Source organism: Odontesthes bonariensis, chromosome 18 (genome assembly GCF_027942865.1).
Source record: "Odontesthes bonariensis isolate fOdoBon6 chromosome 18, fOdoBon6.hap1, whole genome shotgun sequence".
Taxonomy (NCBI): domain Eukaryota; kingdom Metazoa; phylum Chordata; class Actinopteri; order Atheriniformes; family Atherinopsidae; genus Odontesthes; species Odontesthes bonariensis.
Window position 1 is genome coordinate 26480289 of NC_134523.1, and position 22458 is coordinate 26502746.

Here is a 22458-nt window from a genome sequence, read left to right on the forward strand (position 1 = left end):
TTGATTGATTAGTTTTCATTTATTTCAGTTTAACTTGTTCATGTGATTCAAGGTAAGTTAACATATTTACTTAAGAAAAGAAATAGCAAGGGGGCTCCAATTGGGGGTGCGTTTTCCAGTAAAAAGAGCCTTCGTTGTTAGACCCGGACAGGCTGCAGTGTGTGGAATGGATGAGATGGTGGAAAACCTGAACTCCCTACGCCCGAGTCTGGCTCTGTGGGTCAGCTGCAGTCAGACCGGACGCTTCCTCCGTCGCTCAGACAGCAGCGCAGATAAAGCTGTGTTCTGTTTTCTGTTAATATCACAGTCAGGGCCCTAAAGCCGACGTCAGAGATGCTGCGGTCGCATTAACAGACTGGGTCTAATTCAGAGTCTGATCCGCTGTCCAAACCTTCCTCCTTTCTCGTCCTCTTTCTATCTTCTTAGATTTGATATTTTAAATCATAAGTAAACCCGGCTTTGTTTACATTTCTTTCTAATTCAAACCCTTCTGGTTTCCTTTTTTTTTTTTGCATCTTGTCAACAGACCACTGAGCCTTTCTGTGCTGGAGAGTTGTGTACTTATGCAGACAACACAATGAGATCCAGCTGGTTATTGACTTCAGTTTGGTGTATGAGAGCCTTTAAAAACCACAGCATGCTTGAGATGCTCGTACGAGCGCCACGGCGACGGGAATTGTTGTCACAGATGAGCTTAAAAAACAAAAAACCAGTGTGGTTTGGCATCCAGGTGAGCGAAATCTTGACTTTACAGATCAAATTGAGTGCATCATCGTGCACGAATGGTAAAAAATTCACTTTTGTGGGTTTATCTGACCGACGGTGGGAGAAACGTCAGAGTAAATCAGACTGTTGCAGCCTTTAACGCCTTTAAGTCCTAAACACTCTCTGGATCTTAGAGGTCAAATCTTAAACAATGCAGATGTGTCAACGAACAACCGGCAGAAGGAAGTGGAAACGGTTAGGAAACCAGATCCGGTCTGACTGCGCTCTGAGCAGATAGTGGGCGGCCCGGCTGACTCGGCCCACTGTTGGTTTTCCAGTAACTGACAGCGGTAGCAGAGGGAAGCATGCCAGTTGATAGAAGGTGATAAAAAGAAGGAAAATGAGGTCAAAAGGAAAAGAAAAACTAAAAACTGAAGCAACAGATTGAGGATTCTAATAAAAAAAAGGGGGGGAATGTAATGTGTGAGTCAGCGTTTCTCCCTCCGAAGGCAAAGACTCGTGTAAGTGTTGTTGGGCTGGAACGCTCGAGAGGTTTTGTTGAGCAGAGTGGATCGAATCGGTACTATCAAATGTGTAAAAGTGCGTGTTGATGCACTTGTTTGTTGTCTGGTGGACGTGTGTGAAACGGGGGGGTGGGGGGGTGATGTCATGGCTGTTTCCTGTGGGAGAATGGCAGATCAGGAGCGGAGGTCAGTGTCTCGAGGGGGGGGGGGTCACAGTGGGGATGACGTGAGGTCAGATCCGGGGCAAATACTTCTCAATAAATTCCTTTACAGCTGCCATCTCCTGGAAGAAAGCAGAAGAAATCACACAGACGTCAGTGGAGGAGCCTTAAAAAAAAAAAAAGGTAAAAACCCACAGTCTAAACATCCGTTGGACCAGAATGTTAATTTGAAAAATTAAAGGTCAGAGACATTAAAAACACAGCTGACCAGTTATGAGGTGTCATATTTAGTATTTCACAACCTTTCTTTCCACCGTTATGCAGACAATTTACACATTTATCTACCATTGAAGCCAAACAGTAACAGTGCACAATGTTCTTTGTTTAATTGTATTGCTGATATTAAGCAGTGGTCGGCCCAAATTTTTCTTTATTTAAAGGATAAGACCGGTTTTTTGACATTGGGCCCTTGATTTCACATTATAACATGATGTTCTACTCACCCCTGCTTGTTGTTGGTCATTTGGAGCTGTTCCGAAGATATTCGAGAGGCGTCTGGCTGCTCTCTTGAGAAATTCGGCCATGAAACAGTTTCCTATGGGCAAGCTTATACAGGCACAAACTATGCTGTTTATAATTTATTAATTACTCTACACTAGCACTGATAACGTGGAGGTGCGTCGCTTACTTAAAAAAATCCGGGTTATTGTAATTTTGATTTTTTTGTCGTAAAGTGGGTGTTACTGACGTCATCGTCGTGCTACTACCACAGACAGCCCACAGACCTGCTGCCTATTTATTCATTCGGCTAAAATTCAAAATTAGTAACCCGGATTTTTTTAAGTAAGCGACGCACCTCCACGTTATCAGTGCTAGTGTAGAGTAATTAATAAAATATAAACAGCATAGTTTGTGCCTGTATAAGCTTGCCCATAGGAAACCGTTTCATGGCCGAATATCTCAAGAGAGCAGCCAGACGCCTCGCGAATATCTTCGGAACAGCTCCAAATGACCAACAACAAGCAGGGGTGAGTAGAACATCATGTTATAATGTGAAATCAAGGGCCCAATGTCAAAAAACCGGTCTTATCCTTTAAATGACGACAAAACTGAATTCATTGTTTTTGGGGACACTGTGACGGCTGGCTTTGGCACCTTGTCTTCAAAGCTTAGTTCAACCATCAGAAATCTAGTGACCTTTGATCTGAGGACGGACAAACAAATGAACAGTGTCTAGTGTCTAATGAGCAGGACTAGTTTTTTCCAGCTGCGTCTTCTGGCCAAAGTCAAAATGTTTTTAAGTCGTCATGACCTTGAGAAAGCCATCCATGCCCTAATAAGTTCAAGGTCAGACTATTGGAATGCTCTTTATGTCTGCGTCTCCCAGTCTTCTCTGTCGCCTTCAGCTGGTGCAGAACGCTGCTGCCCGTCTTTTAACCAACACCAACAGACGTGTGCACATCACTCCTGTTCTTAACTCCTTCCATTGGCTTCCTGTCCTTTATAGAACTTATTTTAAACTTTTTTTTTTTTTAATCTTTTTTTATTGAAAAATCGAAGATACAAACAGTAAATCTTCAGAATGTTTACAAAAGATTTTTCATTTTTTCAATTTTTATACACACTCAAAACCACCCCCTCCCAGCCCTCCCCCCACCCAGACTGGACCCGAAAATATTGATAATTATAACAAGAATAAATAAATTAACAGAAACTGTACCATCAATAGACCTTAGTTTTGTGTTTGGTAGACGTAGGTAGATGACAAAATAAAAAAAAATTAAAACAGTGAATAAGTAGCTCAATATGCCTTCAGAGGTCTTTACGGTCAACAAAGTGTGCCTTGTTGTGTGCCCAAATTGTAAGACTAATCCCATAAAATCTTTTTCATTTATTGCAATGACTGTAGGAGCTCTTGGAGGCTACTAAAGTATGATAGAAATGGTTCCCAAACAGATTGGAATTTGTCTGAGCACCTTATAGCAAATTTGATCTTTTCCAAGTGCAAAAATAGCATTACATCTTTCAACCACTGAGCATGATTTTAAACTTTTAACGTTTGTTTTTAAAGCTCTTAACGGCCTCGCCCCATCGTATTTATCTGAGCTTTTAACAGTCCTGGTAGAGCTCTGAGGTCAACAGATCAGTTTCTGCTGGAAGTGCCCAGGTCAGAATGCAAACCCTGGGGTGAGCGAGCCTTTTCCCAAAGCTGCCCCCAGGCTCTGGAATAAGCCCCCCGTCCAGCTGCGTCTTATTTCTGACCTGGGCCTCTTCACATCTAGGCTAAAAACCTACTTATTTAGGATGGCTTTAATACCCAATAGCACGATGACACTTATATTAATCGATTTTGTTATATTTTATTGCTTTCACTGTTCTTTTATTGTTTTTATTTGTTTTTACTTCTTCTTCTCTTTATTTATTACCTGCTGTAAAGCACTTTGGTACACCGTAAGGATTGTCTGTAAAGGGCTGTATAAATAAAATACATTTACATTTACATATAGTGGAACTAATGTTGCCATAGTAACAGTTACTTTATAACGCAGAATGTTCGAGTGGAAGTGAATGTGTTGTTGCCGGGGTTACGGGACGTTTTCTTATGCCGGTATGTGTTGATGTTTTGAGTGGTCATTAAAAGTAAATATATAAACGGATCAAGCTGATCCTCAACAGTTCTCCATTAGGAGGAGCATATGAAAGTTTTTCTGTGCCATCAGAGTTTGAATACGAATTTCTAAAATTGAATTTTAACAGCATCAAAATCAGACTTTGAATTTGAAAAACCAACAGTGTAAAAAAGAAATCAATTCCTAAAACCAAAAATCAGTGTAAAAACATTCAACATCGAAAAAAAAATTATGTGGGAAAAAAATTCAACTTCAAAAAATAGTAAAATTGAGTGATAGATATTACTTAATATCTATTGAGCTGATATTAGCTTGATTGGCTGCCGTTGGATGAACTGAGAACAGGGATCGATTGCTTCTCCCTGGTTACCCGGATGTTGAGTGTGGTTCTTTTTCCACTGAATTTTTAGATGTTGAATTTTTTTTACACTTTTGGATTTTCAAATTCAAAGTCTGATTTCTATGCTGTGAAAATTCGATATTAGAAATTCGTATTCAAACTCTGATGGCACAGAAAAACTTCCATAGGAGCAGAACATATTTGTGGGAATTAAATGAATCGTTTCAGTCCTAAACTCAGGGAAATGTTTTTACTTTCACAAGTAACCCGGTTGGATGTGATCAGGATGTGGAAAGACGTGATTTCAAATGAAAACAGCTGCAGACAGACGGTAAAGCAGCAGTACCTGAGGACAGGAGCTGTGAAGGAGCCCTGGGTAGGTTTTGAAGCTGATCATCTGAGGGTTGACTATGGATTTGAGCTTTTCCGCCGTCATGGCACCAAACTGCACAGGGATCATGGGGTCCATCTCGCCGTGGCACTGCAGAATCGGGATGTTCTTGTTGCCGCTTGACGCCTGCAGGAAAAACACAGCAAAACACCTCGAGTTGATCTCTACGTGTGTTCACTTCTGGTTTTTTTTTTCCCGTTGGTGAAAGTAAAAGTGTGACAGTACCGAAGGGAAACTCTTGTGAAGAGGGAGCCAACAGCTGAGGGCCACAACACCAGCCAGCTGATGCTGGCAGGTCAAGGTGGTGTACAAGGACAAGGCCCCACCCTGCGGAGGAACGCAGTGCGCAGGTCGTTAACGAGCGTCATCTTATTAACTGACGTATAAACGGGACCACCGTCTCACCTGAGAGAAGCCGCCGAGAATTATGCGGTGTGGGGGGATCCCATTTTTGACCTCGTGTTCGATTATGGCCCTAACTGGAGAAAAACGAAGAAAAACGGTGTTACAGAGAGCTGCTGGCAGACAGGAAGCCTGGTGCGATGATGCTTCCTCCTGTCACACTTTGAATGAATCCATTTGGTTTAAAAAATGTTTGTGGGGAGATCATTAAAAAAAAGACAGAAAGATATATTTAGAGTGAAAGTTTGAACTCTTTTTTCCACCCACACAGAAAACAACTTGAGAAGTTGTTAAATTACAGGATGTAAAACGCAGGGTTTGATAATCCAAAACACAGTTTTTCTGAAGCATTTGATGCTTTTAAGTCTTCAGAATCAGGTTTTTACTGTTTGTTGTTCAAATTAGCTGTTTAAATCAATAAGTGTCAAAGCTTCGGCCGTCGTTGCACCGAATATTTAACCTGATTTTCACAGAAATAAATAATTTGGAGGGAATAAAGAGATAAATACCATGTTAAGGAAGGCAATACAGAAATAAATACAGGAGTAACAAATAAACAAAGAGGGAAATTAAAAATGTTCCCATTAAAATAATAAATAAGCTTGAAAACTGAGCAGCAGAGTAAATAAAAAGCAACAATAACAAAAGCTTAAACTAATCCAACTTAAAATCAAAGCAGGGAATCTGATTTCTTTCACTTTTCTATTTAATAATTTTTGCATTTATCTTTTAAGATGTCATTTTCGTGGCCTTTATAATCATATAAATTGATCTATTCAACCATTTATATATATTTTGAATTATGGCAGTGTCAGTCCCCCACAGATCAGAGGTGAGTCTGCTCTGATTGGTCAGCTCCAGAGGCCTGACCAGGCTCCACCCACTACTACCCGCATCATATCTGTTGAAATTCAAAATTTGGATGGAAATTTAAAACGCACCCGAACTGAAGGGAGTCAACATTTTAAGACCATTTCCAAGGAAAAAGAAAGGCAAAAAGAACATTTATAAATAAACTTTTTTTCCAGGGGATGTTTAGTGCATCAAAGTTTATACAAAAACATTATAACTGGTTTTAATAGAATTGTACAGTACATATTGTTTCTTTCTGGAAAAACTTTCTTTGACCTCAAAAAAAGATAGTTGTTGCGGTGTGAGGAGCAGATCTATATAGGGAGTATAGGGAATTACTCACTGAGTCTGGTCCTTTATTTTATTATTTATTTTTTCGTTAGCACAAGTTTCTTGTGTTTACCTTGAATAGGGATGGCTCAGGTAATCCTGAAACATCCCATAGTTAAGCTGCTATAGGCCTAGACTGCTAGGGGGCCTCATCTGTCACACCTTTCCTCACTTTACTCTCTTTATGTATATGTGATATTATTGTGGTCATTAACTCGTGTTTCCCTGTTCCAACAGATATCCTTTGAATGGTGTTACAGTGCCGCCGCGGCCCCCTGCCCCCCCTTCTGTCTTCTCAAACCCCAGCTGGTCGAGGCGGATGGCCACCCTTCCTGAGTCTGGTTCTGCCAGAGGTTTCTTCCTGTTAAAAGGGAGTCGTTTCTCTCCACAGTCGCCTCAGGCACGCTCAGGCCGGGAGATTGGACCGAAAAACAAAAAGTTTTCAGTGCAATCTGTTGGTTTTCTTAGCTAGGAAATTGTTTTTGAATTGGCTCTATATGAACAAATTGGATTATTTTATGAATTATGATTATTATTAATTAATTGAATTCCAATTGGCTTGAATTGGACTTACTATCTAAGTGCCTTGAGATGACATTTGTTGTATTTGGCGCTATATAAATAAAAATGAATTGAATTGAAAAAACTTAGAACTCATTTCGAGTGCGACACCTAAACACCAGTTAGTACTGACGCATGAACAGCTAACTAAGCCTCCCTAAAACAAACCTCATGAGTTGATCCTTGTGACATATTTGCTTTCTGTTGGAGTCGCCAGCAGAGCGCAGCAGATAAGGCAGGAATACTGAATGATGAATCCCTTACAAGCATTCAACATTTATCTGCAGCGCAGAAGCTTAAAAGTAATCAATAAAAGTATCTTTCAAACCCAGTTGGGAATATTTTTAATTTCCCTCTTTATTCATTTATTATTCCTGTATTACTTTCCTTTACATCTATTTATTCACTGTAAGTGATTTATTTATTTTGTTTGGATTTTACCATATATTCTTACATCTTATATTTGTAATTTATGTAATTAATTTAAAGATGTATTTACTTCTTAGCCATTTATATATTTCTGTATGTATTTGGGATTATGGCAGTTTCAGTCCTCCACACTAATCCTCTGTTTCTCAGCTAAAACATGAATATGTGGGTGTAAATAATCTTACATTTGGTTAATCTGACAGTACCACGAATCTCACATTATTCATTGAAGGACTGTCAGAAAAAGAAAACACTCCCATTAATTTTTTCCTTTTTTTACTGCTTCTGGCTGTGACAAATGAGGCAAGTTTAACCATCTTTTTAAAAGAAAATATGCTTTTCTAACCCACTGAATAGTTTTGGAGTCCTGCTCAGTTTACACCATAAAACATGTTGATTATATGTTAAGTAATAAAGCATTTTCATCAAGGAGTAAGTTAAAGGGGACTTTTTCTGTAAAAATCCCTTCTTCCTGTTCCTGGGAGCGGAAATATCAGAGTGTCTGAACTCCCCAAAAACACAACCCTGGTATTCATTTAGTCCCCCTTTGTTTGAAAGTTCCTCATTTAACGACCCGTTCGGATTTTCATTTCAAAGTACGTCACTCCTTAAGTTGACCCCGCCTCCTCTGCTAAGCCCCGCCCACTCACATCCCCCCCTGCTGGACGGATGAAGCCAGCTTCTGGTGGAAATGTTCTGCTGTCAGCTGCACTGAGGAGCATGCATCTTCCATCCAGCAGCAGCCTCAGAGGACATCAGAGCCCAGTGAATAAACTCCATCTGAGGCTAATGTTCCAGCAGAGTTAGCTAAAGACTTTAGCAGCAGCTAACGCTAACAGCTTAGCTAACGAAGATGACGTACACCAGCTTCTAAGGAGTTATTGATTTATTTTCTCCTTTAGCAGCAGCTAACGCTAACAGCTTAGCTAATGAAGGTGACGTACACCAGCTTCTAAGGAGTTATTGCTGTTCCTTTCTGAAAAATTAACATTATTGTTCCCACATTACTTTGTTAGCTGAAGCTTTCTAGCTGAACGGTTCCGTTTTGTAACTCACCAACCTGCAGCTGTGTGGATAAGGTGTGTTTCCAACACAACACCGGTCCTCTCCTCACTCTCGCTGTCCTAACGTTACATTATCGGCATGTTTCTGATAAAGATGGAGGTCTCCGAGTACAATTGTTTAATGAGGTTAATATATCCAAAGTGTTTAAACGCAGTAATTAATGGTACACATGCATTACTACGAGTTACGCTGTGTACATCTCCGGCTTGGTCCATTACTGATGAGGAAGCATTGTTTGCTAGCATCTGCTGCTAGCTTACAGCTACACTGCTAAACTGTTTCCCTCTGGGATCAATAGAGTATCTGTATCAAGTAGTAGCTGCTGGCCTCACATAAAGGGTGGGGTTAAGCATTTGCTAAGTCTCCACCCCCAAAACAGACTGTTTTGACCAAAGTCTAATATCTAAAACTGTTGAACTTACTGTTTTCTGCTGCCTTCTTGATTCCAGATTCGTCCTCTTGGGTGTCGGGGCTGAGACCCATGAGGTCAAACCTGCAACATGCAGCGTAAAGAAAATCAATAGACACAATTGCAGTATTGTCAAAAGCCTAATGTGGTTTCCGGGGAAACAATGGCATCCAGTGTTGAGCTGAAAGGCCACGTCTTTCATCACACCAACTCACCACGCAGGCATCATCATATTCATGTTGAGAGTGACCGGGATTTTAGGCCTGCAGAGGAGGAGGCAACAAAACGGGAGCTGCATGTTAGTCACTGATTTATTCATTTAAGATGGATAAACTACAGGCCTGTAACAGCCTACGTAAACTCTAAACGATATGTGCTTGTTTACAGACTCGGTTTTGTAAGAATAAAACAAACAGAGGAGAAAAACTTACGCGTGGGGGCAGATGAACTTGACATGAGGCAGCTGGATCCCCGTCAGAGTGTCTGCCCACCCGTGCCTGACAGAAAACAGAAAACAGCTCTTTGTTTCCAATCCAGTTACAAAGAACATCCGAGCCAAACTTGGGACTTAAAAACCACCGTTACTCTGAGGTAATACGTGTAGAAATGGAAAAAACGAGGTATGTTTCTGATCTCCATTCGATCGGAGCATTAAAACTGTTAAAATCCGATGTCGTCGGGCTCATTAAACGAATCACAGCTGACGTTTTCAGTGGTGCTAAATAAAAATAAAATACCTCGTATCGATTATCACGTTTGGAAAGGCCAATGAACGCGTCGTGGGCAAATGCAATGAGAGTCAGAGGCAGGATTTAAAAATATAAAATTTTAAAGTCCTCTGCCAACTTTAATTAACAAATTCATCAGATCCACTTTTAAAGTATGTAAGTGTGTGTGACGGTCTGGATCCATTTGTTTTAGTGTCCGTTTCATTTAGTCACATTAAATCAGCTCAATAGGAGCTCAGAAATGACTTTCTGAGTTTATGTGTCCAAAGGTAATTAAAGATGAAAAAAGTGAGAGAATCAGGGTGATTGTGGCTAAAAACAGCAGCTTCACAGCAGACACCGAGATGGGTTGGGTTCAAAGACCAAAGACAGACAGACGTCACGGCTGCTAACCAACCAATGGGATTGTAGCACGAAATAATGCGATTATGACCATTAACATATAAAAATAAATATGGCTATAAAAAGAAAAGAAGCCTCATTTTTGTTTAGCGTTTCGACCTTCTGGGTCACCTTTTCTTAGTGTCTTGTGTTTTTTATAGGGCTGGGCGAGTTAACTCGTTATTATTTAACGCCGATAAACATTTTATCGCGCATTAACGCAGGTTTTATTATTTATTTTATTATTGTAAAAGTCTGTTGCTCACATGCTTTTATTTTGTAAAAGTCTGTTGCTCACATGCTTTTATTTAGTAAAAGTCTGTTGCTCACAGGCTTTTATTTTGTAAAAGTCTGTTGCTGTCTGCTGTTGCTGTCGACAGAACCAAAGTCATCTGTAAACACTGCCAAGTTGAATTGTCTTCTCAGCGTAGTAGTTCCAGTCTAAAATATCACTTAAAAGGCAAAACACACAACTGATAGCAGCAAGTCATTCAAGGAAACAGACAGTGGAGCGAGGCTTCTACATATAAACTACAGAAAAATGCTGATGTTAAAAGTGTGTTTGCACAACAAATGTTATGGCACTTTCATTCATATGGCAGCACATTTAAAATAAAACTAAATGCTAAAAGCTATACACTACTTTTGGATTCATTTTTGGATTTTGCGTACAAATGCGATTAATCGTGATTAATCAGGGAAATCATGTGAATAATTATATTAAACATTTAATCGTTGCCCAGCCCTAGTTTTTAACACTGCTTCTCTACAGCGACTGAACCCTGTTTTGCCTTCTATTTAACCTCTGTGTGAACTGCATAAGAGGGCATCCATTTTGTTTAAATCTTTTTATCTGTTGGCAGTTTTCGTTTGAACAAACCAGATTTCGCCACAGGATTGAGTTCCTGTAGCTTTAAATGTAACGTTCACAGCTGTCCTGCCGCTCCATCTCTGGACATTTATTTGTATTCATTAGTGCTGAAGCGGTTAACTCTTATTGAATCAAGTGATTACTCCGGGACTATTTTTACTCCAGAAACAAGCTAATGAATGTCCTTGTGAAACATAGAAAATCTCAGTGGGAGAGATGAGATAAAAAAAAAAAACTAATTTTTCATCAAACAGAAGCCAAATTAGATGGTGTAAAAGAACAAGCAACTGTAATATATATATACATACATAAGACAAGCCCTTTCACTGCCCATTTTTAAAACTCGTCTTAAAACCCATTTTTTATTCCCTGGCTTTTAACCCAGCATGAGACTCTGTTTCTGTTATTGTTTTCATATTGTTTATCATTGTTTTTGTATTGTTCTTGTGTTTTATGCATGTACAGCACTTTGTTTCAGCCACGACTGTGTTAAAGGGCGTTATAAATAAAGTTGAGTATATATATGTATATATATATACATATATATACACACATATATATATATATGTGTGTATATATATATACATATATATATATATATATATATATATATATATATATATATATATAAAAAAAGGCCACAATGGGGTATTTTTCAATGTAAATCTGGAACTGTGTGGAGAAATAACTGGCAGCTCAGGACTTTGGACAGTTTTTGTTGGACAATCATATGGAGAGCATTAAAGAACATTTACATTGCATGCGAATACACTGAAATAAAGACAATAAAGTGACATAAAAACATAAAGAGGTCCAGTGAAGACCAAACAAACTCACCCTGTATCTCCTAACCCATGAAGGAAGATCACCTGCAGCACAGTTAAAAACAGCAGATTAATGACTCTTACAGACCAGAACAACACTGTGAACACGTCATAGCATTTTCCTTCAAACCCAGGAACAAAGAGCTCCACATGTTACTGTCTGATAACAGAAATAACATCTTCAGATGGGGTTCGGGCTGTGATCTCCCGACGGTCGGTACAGCATGTTCGGTTCCCTCGGACTCTGCAGAGAGGACGTACAAACAACTCTGATCTCGGAGGCGATCCGCTCGCCTTCTGTACGCAGTGTGGTCGGCGCTCATACTTGTTCCCAAACGGAGAAAAATCAGGTGCCAATCTTTCACTCCTGCCAAAATAAGCTCTCACTGCCAGTTTCCACCCACTCCCCCGCAGAGGAACCATGAAAGGGAGTGATGGCAGTTTAGAAAGCTGGCAAACGACGGCCTGCTGGCCAAAGACATCAAAACACTTTTTCCTCCACGTAGAGTTTGGAGACGGGCGGCTTTGATTCTGAGGTTCAACGAATCCTTGTTCTGTGTCCAACAACAGCTCCACAAAAAGCCTTTTTCCTGTTTTTTTTACCCAGCACAACACGTTCTGCTACTTGTTCCACCTGCAGCAACAGGACAGAAATCTTTTTCATCAGATTAATATTTCGGGGTTTACTGTTGCTCCACATTTATTACGTTTAGACACTTTTTATGAATTTCTATAACAGCAAAAAGTCTAATTTCTTTGTATTGAAGGGATGGTATTGATTAAGCCTGTATCTAAAACTATAACTAACTTTAATGATGAAGCTCTTTTTCATCTTTAGTGGCCATAAACACTTAATTAAACCCATAACTTAACCTTAAAGTTGCCGGATTCACTTCAGAAATACATCAGATTTAAGAAAAACCAAAGAGAGTTACAGTTTATGGAGGCTGAGACTGAAACAGAACGAGTAACGTTGTTGAGCGATGAGCGTTTCAGGGTAAAAGGGTGTGAAAAGTTTTAATACAATGAAATGACTCTGCAAATGTCCTTAAAAGTGGCTCGATGTTCTGATTTAATTTCATACGTCACTCCTGAAGTTGACTCCACCTCCTCTACGAAGCCTCGACCTCCGAGTCGGGCTGCACAATGATTATTTATTCACGAATCTTAATGAAAAAGAGTTTTTATTCAACTTTTATCCACAACTGTGCTCCATTCCTGCTTCTTCTTTTTAAATGTCGAGCGATCAAGTTTAAAGTTTGATTAATTGTTCAGCACGACCTCTGAGCGCAGCTGTCTGCAGACCTTACCAGCAGGGCGGCGCTGAGCGCTGGAAACACTCCGTGCTTAAACCAACGGGTATCTTACCCAAAGCCTGTTTTAAATCTCAATCAGTGTCATTGTCTATGATATTTGTGTCTCTCAGGTCACTTTTTTGCTCTTTTATTTCCTCGCTTCCTGTTTTATTTCGTAGTTTCCCCCCTTTTCTTTACTTCCTTGTCACACCTGGTTTTCGCTGCTAATCTTTCCCTCCATCAACATTCTCCATGGTTTTCAGTGTTCGTTGCCAGTTCGTTGGTTGTCTTCTGTTGGTTTGTTTGTCAGTTCGATGTCTTTGCTTTGGCGTCAGTCAGTTTGTCGGTTCCCCCGTTGCTCTTGTTATTGCTTCTTTTCGTTTCTTTTCTGTAAGTTGTTCTCGTCCTGCCTTGGCAGCACTTTTGTTTTATTCTATTAAAACCCACTTAGTTCTACATCCACCTCGCTCCTGTCTGACGGCTGCATTTGGGTCCTTTCATGAATCCCGTGACAATAAGACAATTCTCTGTCGAACAAACTTGAATTGCAGCAAAAGTTCGATGTCCTTCTCTCACAAAGATGATAAAGACAGAAAAGGAGTCGGGTAACTAACTCTTATTTTATCTCGAGAAGAATCTGGGGCAGGTGTTTAGAGACTTGCCTTTTCCACAAGGCCACACAGAGCACCACAAGGACTCCGATTCAAACTAAGTCAGCACAAAAAAGTTCAACATCCAGGCACGTGATCATATATATGTCAACGATCCTAACATTTTTATTGCACCTAAAACAAAAGTCAAAGCTGTGAGGCAGGTCCTGTTTGTGAGATATTCTACATCTGGAGCTGGAAGCATCTACACTCGGCAACAATCAATAGACACTGGAGATGAAGGAAGTCATGTGGTTTCTGTGGTTCCACTCACCGCCGCGGTCTCCTTCTCGGTTCCGGGCACCGTCACAGCTTCGGCGAGCAGCGGCACAGACATGTTGTTGCCACACATACACTGTAAGAGGTGCTGCGGTCAGGGGGAAACAACAGAGAAACGTTGTTACTTTTCAGAGCTTCACATTCACCTGCAGGCAGATTAAACCACTGTGGGGGGGCAGTTCAGTTCAGGATGTATCAAATCAAACAAAGTGCTTTGCTGCTATTAAATTAGACATGGAGTCACTGTAATAAATTTGATTAAACTGGTTTAATCAGATTAAATTAAAACCAAACGAGAAGCTAATTATTTTTAAGTGTTTTCACCCAAGCTGCTGTCAGTCTGCAGCTCACAGGTTGTATTAAACTGTGTTTGGTGTTTCCAGCTTTGAATTATGAGTGTTGCTGAAGTAATTCACAGCTGAAAGATATCCTGTTGGTGTGTTTGGTAAATCTAAAAACCCTGAAAGCCACATGTGTATTTACTTGATTCCCAAAAGGTAACGAGAATGGAACTTATGCATTCACAATGCAGATATTTACATCTACTTTAATCCAATTTTGTTAGATTACACCCACACCCAATAATTACTTTATTTCGTTCTATAAAAAACTGAGTGAACCCTCCGTTCATTCAATTTCCTTTCATATATCTCAAAGAAAAGTACCAAGACACTGTTTGGAGCTTTATATGGGAAAAAACTGCAGCCTTTAACTGAATTATATTAGATTAGCTGCCATATTAGATCTGGAGAGCTAAATTAAAAGATTGGATTATGATCCGTTTTAGATGCACATTCTTTACAAACAAGACACTGATGTACTTAAATGTCTAACTGGGTAAGAAGCAGTTGCCAACATCACAGTTTGGGATCTGAGAAGTTGATTTTACAAATGAAGAATGTTCTGCATAAATCTAAATGATTCGCTTCCTGCTTACCGTTGATGGAAGGCCTACTGTTAGATTGTTGTCAAATTATACTTCTAATCTACTGATTGAATCAGGTAAATATTACTGAAGCTCAAACCTGAATGTTTGACAGAAAAGGTGAGATTACAACAGATGTAACAAAGAAGAGAAGCCACCTAAAACAAAAAATAGCAAAGAATCATCTGTAAAAAGCTCAGAAAACACCAGCACTGGACAATCTTATTATTTTACAGCCACACAAAGCACAACGTTTTCCACTTTGATTTTGTTTTCCACACCAGAGTAAAGCTAAAGCACCAACAACAGCACCAACAAGACTAAGAGCAGCCCACACCTTGGACACCTTTCACATTAGGGTATCAGCACGTGCGATACATATCGTAAAGACTGCTTTAAATGCGTTAAATGGTATACAACAACTTGCATGTTTGAGAGGGATGAACAAGACAAATACGGGCCAAAAAGAACAGCACATCTGTTATTTGGAAATATTTTGGTCAGAGATCAGAGATGAGAGAGTTGTGGCAAATCTCCATGACGATATGACCTCATGAAGAGTTCCAAAAACCTAGCGTTAGCAAAAGCAAAACCACTAACGTTAATTCAAGTAGCAGCAACAGTCCAGCAGGAAGTCTAATCCCTTATAAACAATCCAGGCGAAGATACCATATTCCTTTATGGAATTATTGGGCGATAAATCAATTTTCGTGACAATTCATTTATATGAAAATCGTATTTTTTTCCCCTGCCGATACTCGCCTTGATGTATGAAAGAGGCCTGGTGGAAAGAGATCACGGATGTGTTCGTACTGCATTTTTCTAAAGATACGATGCCCTTTTTACACGGTGAAAAAGCCAAAAGTTTCCTCGCCCTACTTGAACAACTGCACACGTGATACGAGTGTATTTTTACGTTTTTTTGTTCGTGTTTTAAAATGTATTCTTAAACTCGAGAAACTAGCTCCCTGATAGTTGGGACATTGTTTGTAGAGGATATACACATATTGTGGCAAAGTTATATTTTCATTGTTGTTTACAACGGCAGGGTTGGCCATCTTATTTTACCAGCATGTTAGAAGGGATGATCATTTCTATTTTGAGTCATTTCTGTGATTTGTAGTATGTTTTTAAGACAAAAACAAAAAAATAAATAAATAAATGAATAATTGATTCATTAAAAATCGTAAATCAAGTTTGGTGTGGAAAAATAAAAATAATAAAATCGGACATTTTTAGGCCATATCGCCCAGCCCGACATGCGTTTAATACTACGTAAGTTTGGTGTAGTCACGGGACAGAGTTTCAAGGTGAAACTGAAGATTTTAAACTGAAAATACAATGTCTACTGTTAGCTAGCTGCGATCTGCATGAAGACCGACAGGTGTGCGTTACCACGGACAACGGCGCCACCGAACTTTTGGCCACATCTGGCCATCGGTACGTGTCTGAATATCTGTGGGAATATGTTTCTCTCAGTATATGCTACTCAACATCTGTGGTTTATGTGTGCAGTGAACCTAAAGTAGAAGACATTTACTACAGCCCAACCATCTCATTCTTAAAGACAACAGCCCATAATAATAATAATAATTATAATAATAATAATAATAATAATAAAGCTCCTCCTCTGACTGGAAGTGCTGCTCTGTGTCCATTAGGGATTCAGCTCCAGCCCATCTGTCTGCTGCACCAGGAGTCACAATTCATTCATCTTCCCAGAAAACCTTTGAAACTTCTCACAGCATCTGGACACCTCTGGACACCTCTGGACACCTCTGGACACCTCAGATAAGCTGCCTCACGGTGCCACCGGAAGAGAATGAATCCGTTATACCTTTAAGTTTAATATTTATCTAACCTTTTCCAGTTAGGCTGCACCTTTTGTCCTCCATGCACTTTTTGCTAACAGACCACTTGATTGTCTCGTGGTCGCATTCCCAACAGTTTCAGTGCCGACTAAAGCTTTTCAAGCCTGAGATACTGAAGCCTGAACACATCTTTATATAATTCATTAATCAATAAAGGCCACGTCCTCTCTTGTGATACAAATGAGGCTGAAAAGTGTTTCAAGACTTTTACAAATTAAAGTTTATGTGGTTTGGAGTTGGGAAATGTGTTCATAAATAATGATAATGTCCAAACAGTCACTTTTTGCAATAATTGCTCGTGCAGTTTTACTGAGGGATGACCTCAAAAATCCAATTTCACCCGAGTTCTATTGATTGGTCAGTAACCGGTGTAGGCCCATTACGACTAAACGTTGCTCATTCATTGAAATAAAGAGATTTCTTTTTCAGAAATGTGTAAAATTCAACTTTAAAGCCTCGTCTTTTCTGAAGCACACGCTCATATCCTCAGGACGTATTCCTACTCTGAAAAGAGCAGAGCTTGTATGGATTGGCAGGACTTTTGCAGGGACATGTAGAGTGATACCTGCATGTAGTTCAGGACTGAATACTTTTATGACATGAGCGTCAGCCACGAAAAGCAGCCAACGTATCATGGCAGCCATTCAACCCCAGAAGGGAACGACAAAGCTGGACGTACCTCATAAACAAACACGCACACATACCTCGTGACTGCTGAACCTCAAACAGCATTCATGAGGTATGTAATGTGTCCCTGACAGGCAGGTTTATGTAGTCAGCAAGTGGTTGGACTCATTAACTAAATGAAACCCGCCTGCTGTACTCAGTAAATTTACCGCAGCCGGCCGTGAGTCAACTGCTGATAACAAGCATGAGATCAGGCGGCAGTTTTACAGTAAACTCCGGCTGTAAAAGCCTTCGCTCATTCGTGGCCTTCGGCTTGTCGGATGATGTGGAACAGGACGAGGCAAGACGGGACGGGGAAATCAGACGGAATCAGAGGTTAATGTGTAATCCTTTAGCAAGATTACACACCAGCGGTGTTAAAATTCCACGGCTGCTGCGACCGAGGCCGCTAAACGCTGCCGTTTCACAGGTGACGGATTATTATCAGAAGGTCACGTCCACCGTCAAAATACCTAAAAGTGGGCTGTAAATGTGTGCTTTAAGAGTCCAAAATACAGACAAAAGAGAAATGTTTTCTTGGCTCCGAGTCCTGACCCCTGATAAATGAGTAATAGCTGAATAATAAAAGGGAAAAGATCAGGAAATAGCCTGTTTCAACACTGGCTTAAATCTAAGGAAAAAAATACTACTTTCAGTATTGTAAAGAAACAAAGAAAATATTTTGCTTATGGGTTTTAAACTCTTGGCTTGTGACGTTTTGTCTGTACAGCACTTTTTAAACATGAGATATGTAACATTTATGTCTTCATCTGTCTGTTAAAGCAGCAGCTTTCAGTCGTTAGTCGCTTTCCCGTGAATGTTCCTCACGCCGAGTGCATCCGTGCACAGATAACTGGCCGTTACATCAGAACACTCCTCACAGCTTCTTCACCAACGTGTCACATCAACACAACAGTCAGGGTAAAACGGAGCTGAAAACATCCTCCCCCGTCATGTTGAAGCTAAACAGCCATAAAAACAGTCATTTCACCATAATAATTCCAATCAAACTCGCACGTGCAGTCCCCCATTGACCAAATTATCACCTTGAACATCTGTATCAGACCAGAATTTCACCATCGGAGCATCACAAACTGATATGTAAGCAGACAGAGAGAAGAAGCTTCAGTTACAGCCCAAACGGTTTCTTTTTCTCGTTCATTTGGCTCAGATGCTGAGAAGAAATGACTCGGTGCTGCAGCTAATTATCATAATTATCATACCACGGAGGTGGAGAGTTTGGACAACGCTGTGATTTATTAAAACAACCTGTCAAATTCCCCCAAACAGCTGATCATACGTCGGACGAACCCTCTGCTGCTGGAATCATACGTTAGGAGCCGCGACCTTGTTGGGCTGGACCAACGGGGTCATTCGCACATGATGCAAAAACGATCAGTCAGCACCTGATCAATTAAATGGCTTCTGTTAGACGACAGATTCAGCTCCAAATGTCTGACTTAGTTTCATTTAAATAACTATTTGTAGCTTACAGATAGCATATTTTGTGTTGTGCATCTTTTAATTATAAAAGATGCTACTGGTACTTTAAAGTGAAAGACCAAAGCACTTCCAAACCAAGAAAACTCCCTCAACCTGCTTCCAACATCATTAACATGTGCAGCCCGAGATTCACTTTCTCCTAATTCTGACAGATTGTGGAAATCTTTGAAACAAAAGTAGCTCAGCTGCACTCTGGCCTCTGAAAGATAACAGACCCGAGCCTGAAATACTGCGACTGAGGGCGGGCAGCGCTAATGCAGAAGTGAAAGAAAGGCAAAGAGGAACACACGATTAAAGAAAGAGAAAAAAGACGGAGGAGCGCTGCAGAAACGAGTAGGACAAGCTCTAAAGACATGACAGCACATGAAAGGAGCCGATGAATCACTTTTACACCTGTTTTTATCCTTTTTACACCTGTTATTGTTCACAGGAACCACCGTGACCGGCAGAGCCTTCTCACAGCAACCCTGCATGAGCTTTTCCTGCACACTGTAACAAACAATGGCTCTCAAGGCTTCTGGAGGAGGCAGGGAGATAAAAATAGTGTCACGTTGTGCGCTAAATCATCTACTGCAATATAGGTTGGGTCTTATTTCTGTTTGCTACCTGCTGCAGTTTGTATTTGCATAAGTGTTCTGTCAACTTCTTCAGCGAATTGCTAAATGTTTGCAGCTTCAAGCTTCAGCTGGATTTATGATTATTTGGCTTTTAATGGCCACAAAAGAGCAATTAAAGATAAACAGTTGAGCTGTGGACGGATGAGATGCATGTGGCTGATTCAGGAAGTATCCAAATCTGGAATGAGAGTGATTAGTCCATCAATCCTTTTGAATTATGGATTCATTGCTACATTTTGAAAAGCCCAAGATAACATTCTTATATGGCTTATTTTATCTAAGAAATTATGGACAGAAAAATGACATTCAGCACTGTACAGAGGGTCCTGATCAATCCCTGTTGTCTGTATATTTTCCTTCTAAACAGCCAGACTTTCTTTAATCTTTTAAAGTGGTCTTGATCAATAGTTCTCCAGCTTTCTGGGGGGTCTTTTGAAGTTTTTCTTTGGACATTTTCTGCTTTTTCCACTCATTTTCAGTGTTCAATGTGTCTTTTCTTTGTTAAGCCACTTAACTCTGACCTATGAACCATTCAGGCAGGAAAAAGGCTCCTAACTCAAGGGATGAACCAGTGTTGTGTCCACACAGAACAGACAACTTAGCAAAGAAGCCGTTTTAAACTGGATCTTTAGGCACTTTGTTCCCAGCAGCCTGTCACAGAGACACATCATTTGTTCCCATTTCTTTAGCTGCATCTGTGAAAAACAGCAAAGATAACACAGTGTGACAGACAGAAAACAGGATTTCTGCAGCAACAAGGTGATTCCCAAAGAGCTGTTAGCTGAAAACTTGGCATATCTCAGCATGGTGTGCAGTGCGTCCTTAAAACATTTGAGGAAACTGGACAAGTGGAGGACAGAAGAAGAAGTGTCAGGCCTAAAGAACTATCTCCAGCAGATGAACAGGATCTGAAAGTGATGTCCTTAAGAAAGAGGAAAAAATCCAGCAAAGACCTGACACAGGAGCTGAGAGATGCATCTGGACCTTCAGCTGATCCATCTGCTGTTGGCCCAAGCCTCATCAGAAATGGGCTCCATGGAAGGGTGGATGTCAAGAAGCCGTTCTTAAGGAAGGGAAACAGGGAGAAAAGGCTGAGCTGTGCCAAAGGACACAAGAAGTGGGCTGAAAATCAGTGGCAGCAGGTCTGATGGAGGGATGAATCCTCCCCAGAGCCCAGAGCTCAACATTACTGAAGCAGGGTGGGATCATGTTGGCAGAGAACGGAACAAAAGGCAGCCCACATCCAAAGAAGAGCTTTGGGATGTCCTTCAAGAAGCCTTGAGAACTATTCCTGAAGACTCCTTAAAGAAAGGACAGAAAGCTCGTCTGAGAGGGTTCAGGCTGAGTTGGAGGACAAAGGAGCTCAGAGCAGATGTTCACTTTAAAGCTCTGTTTCTGCCTCATTTACTGTATTACATTTATGTTTGCTGATGTTTCAATAAACATTACATCTATTGTCAGTTTTCCTGGAAATATATAAAGAAATGAGGCCTGGATCAGTGGTGTATATTGAGTGTGAAAGCATTAAAGAAAAAGTGAATACGCAAAACCTAAATTTCTGCTTGAGGAACGCCTTCTGGGAATAACAGGTTAGCAAAATTACAAAACATTAATTTTCTGACAATCAATAAACAGATTAACCTGCAAATCTTTTAAACTCTAATTCATCTCAATGCTTCAATAGTGGAAAAAAAGCCAGATATTTCCAGGCTTTAGCCTCTCAATGCTGCTTTTTAGTGCTTCGTATGCCTGCAAATACACAAGTCACAAGTTAGTTGAGATTTGGATTCGTCCCTCCTGAATAGTCACTAAATTATATGGTGGTTACTGGTAGTGTTACTGTACTGACTCTGAGCTGGAGGTTAAATTACAGTGATCTTGCCGAAGATGCAGTAAAACTATCTTGCATTTAGATGTTTTTCTGATGTCAAAACGTTGCAAGTATGTTCCTAATCAACATGAAAGCACCAACAGAAACGTTTTCCATTGCTGTCACATGGCTGGCTTAATGTTAAGTCAATAATACAGCTTGCAAACAAGAGGAAAAATACAGAAAATACCGCCTGTTTCAGAGCACATCACGAGTCTCCATCCTGCGTGACTTAAATTACATTTAAGAGAAACGCAAAGCAGAGTTGTGCTGCAGTCAGTGTGGCTTAAACACATAAAAAAAAAACACCAGGCTGCCGCACTCAGATCGCTGCTCTGTGGCCACGGATGGCTGGCAAACAACAGGATAATATGCGGCACTGAGTGACAGGCAGCCCCCCCATCTAACAAACACTGCCCGGCTTCAGCGGGAGCAGGCGGGCAGTGTTTGTTAAGACTGCCGCCGATAAACGTTACCACCCCGGGTAGATGTCAACGACTCAAACAGGCAAACTTAAACCCCGATTTTTAATCTTAATTTTAATAATAAGCAAGTAAGTCAGAGGACGCTGGTGGTGCGGACGTCGAGGAGGAAGGAGACAATGAATGGTTGAAGCTTAGCTACGATACTCGGTGATGGTGATGGCATTATTCAGCAGCACAAAGCCTCTGCTGCCCCAAAAACACGCACCGACCGCTTTCAAAACCCCACACTCGGCTTTAATCCCGCTTTAGCTGCCCCCACACACATCTACACGATAACTAGTGACAGAAAGGGAAGCTGCTAGCTAACGTCGTACACACACATCAACTGTATTGTCCTCTGCCGGCGTCTCTCTTCGTCAACCGGAACTAAAATAACCGCCGTTTTTTAGAGGACCCGTTAAACGCTAAAATACCTCGACGAAGTTCAGTTTGGATCGGAATAAAAATGTTTAAAATTAAATTCTCGGTCTGATTGCTAATACAAATTCATGGACTCACCACTTGCTGTCCCAATTCACGACGGGGCGGAACTTCCGTTACTCGCCGCACACAAGCAGGGGGAGGAGTTAAGAGGTGGGACGTCATCGCATGGCAACGCTCCGCCCCTACTCTAGATGAGGATTATTCATTGTGTTTTACATAGTATTTAAACCATCTCTTAGCCCAATAAGGAAGTACTTATTATGTAGTTTCT

At 40.5% G+C, this 22458-nt stretch overlaps 1 protein-coding gene across 1 annotated transcript; it reads right to left on the minus strand.

The window, feature by feature from the left end:
- Nucleotides 1-22315, minus strand: lypla2 (lysophospholipase 2). The gene is made up of 10 exons (XM_075449161.1): nucleotides 22263-22315; nucleotides 13823-13915; nucleotides 11617-11648; nucleotides 9231-9296; nucleotides 9015-9062; nucleotides 8813-8883; nucleotides 5157-5230; nucleotides 4977-5078; nucleotides 4707-4877; nucleotides 1-1512 (listed from the first exon to the last, which is right to left on the minus strand). The coding sequence occupies exons 2-10, from the start codon at nucleotides 13898-13900 to the stop codon at nucleotides 1462-1464; spliced, it is 693 nt and encodes a 230-aa protein (XP_075305276.1). The 5' UTR covers nucleotides 13901-13915; nucleotides 22263-22315; the 3' UTR covers nucleotides 1-1461.
- Nucleotides 22316-22458: the final 143 nt, after the last annotated feature.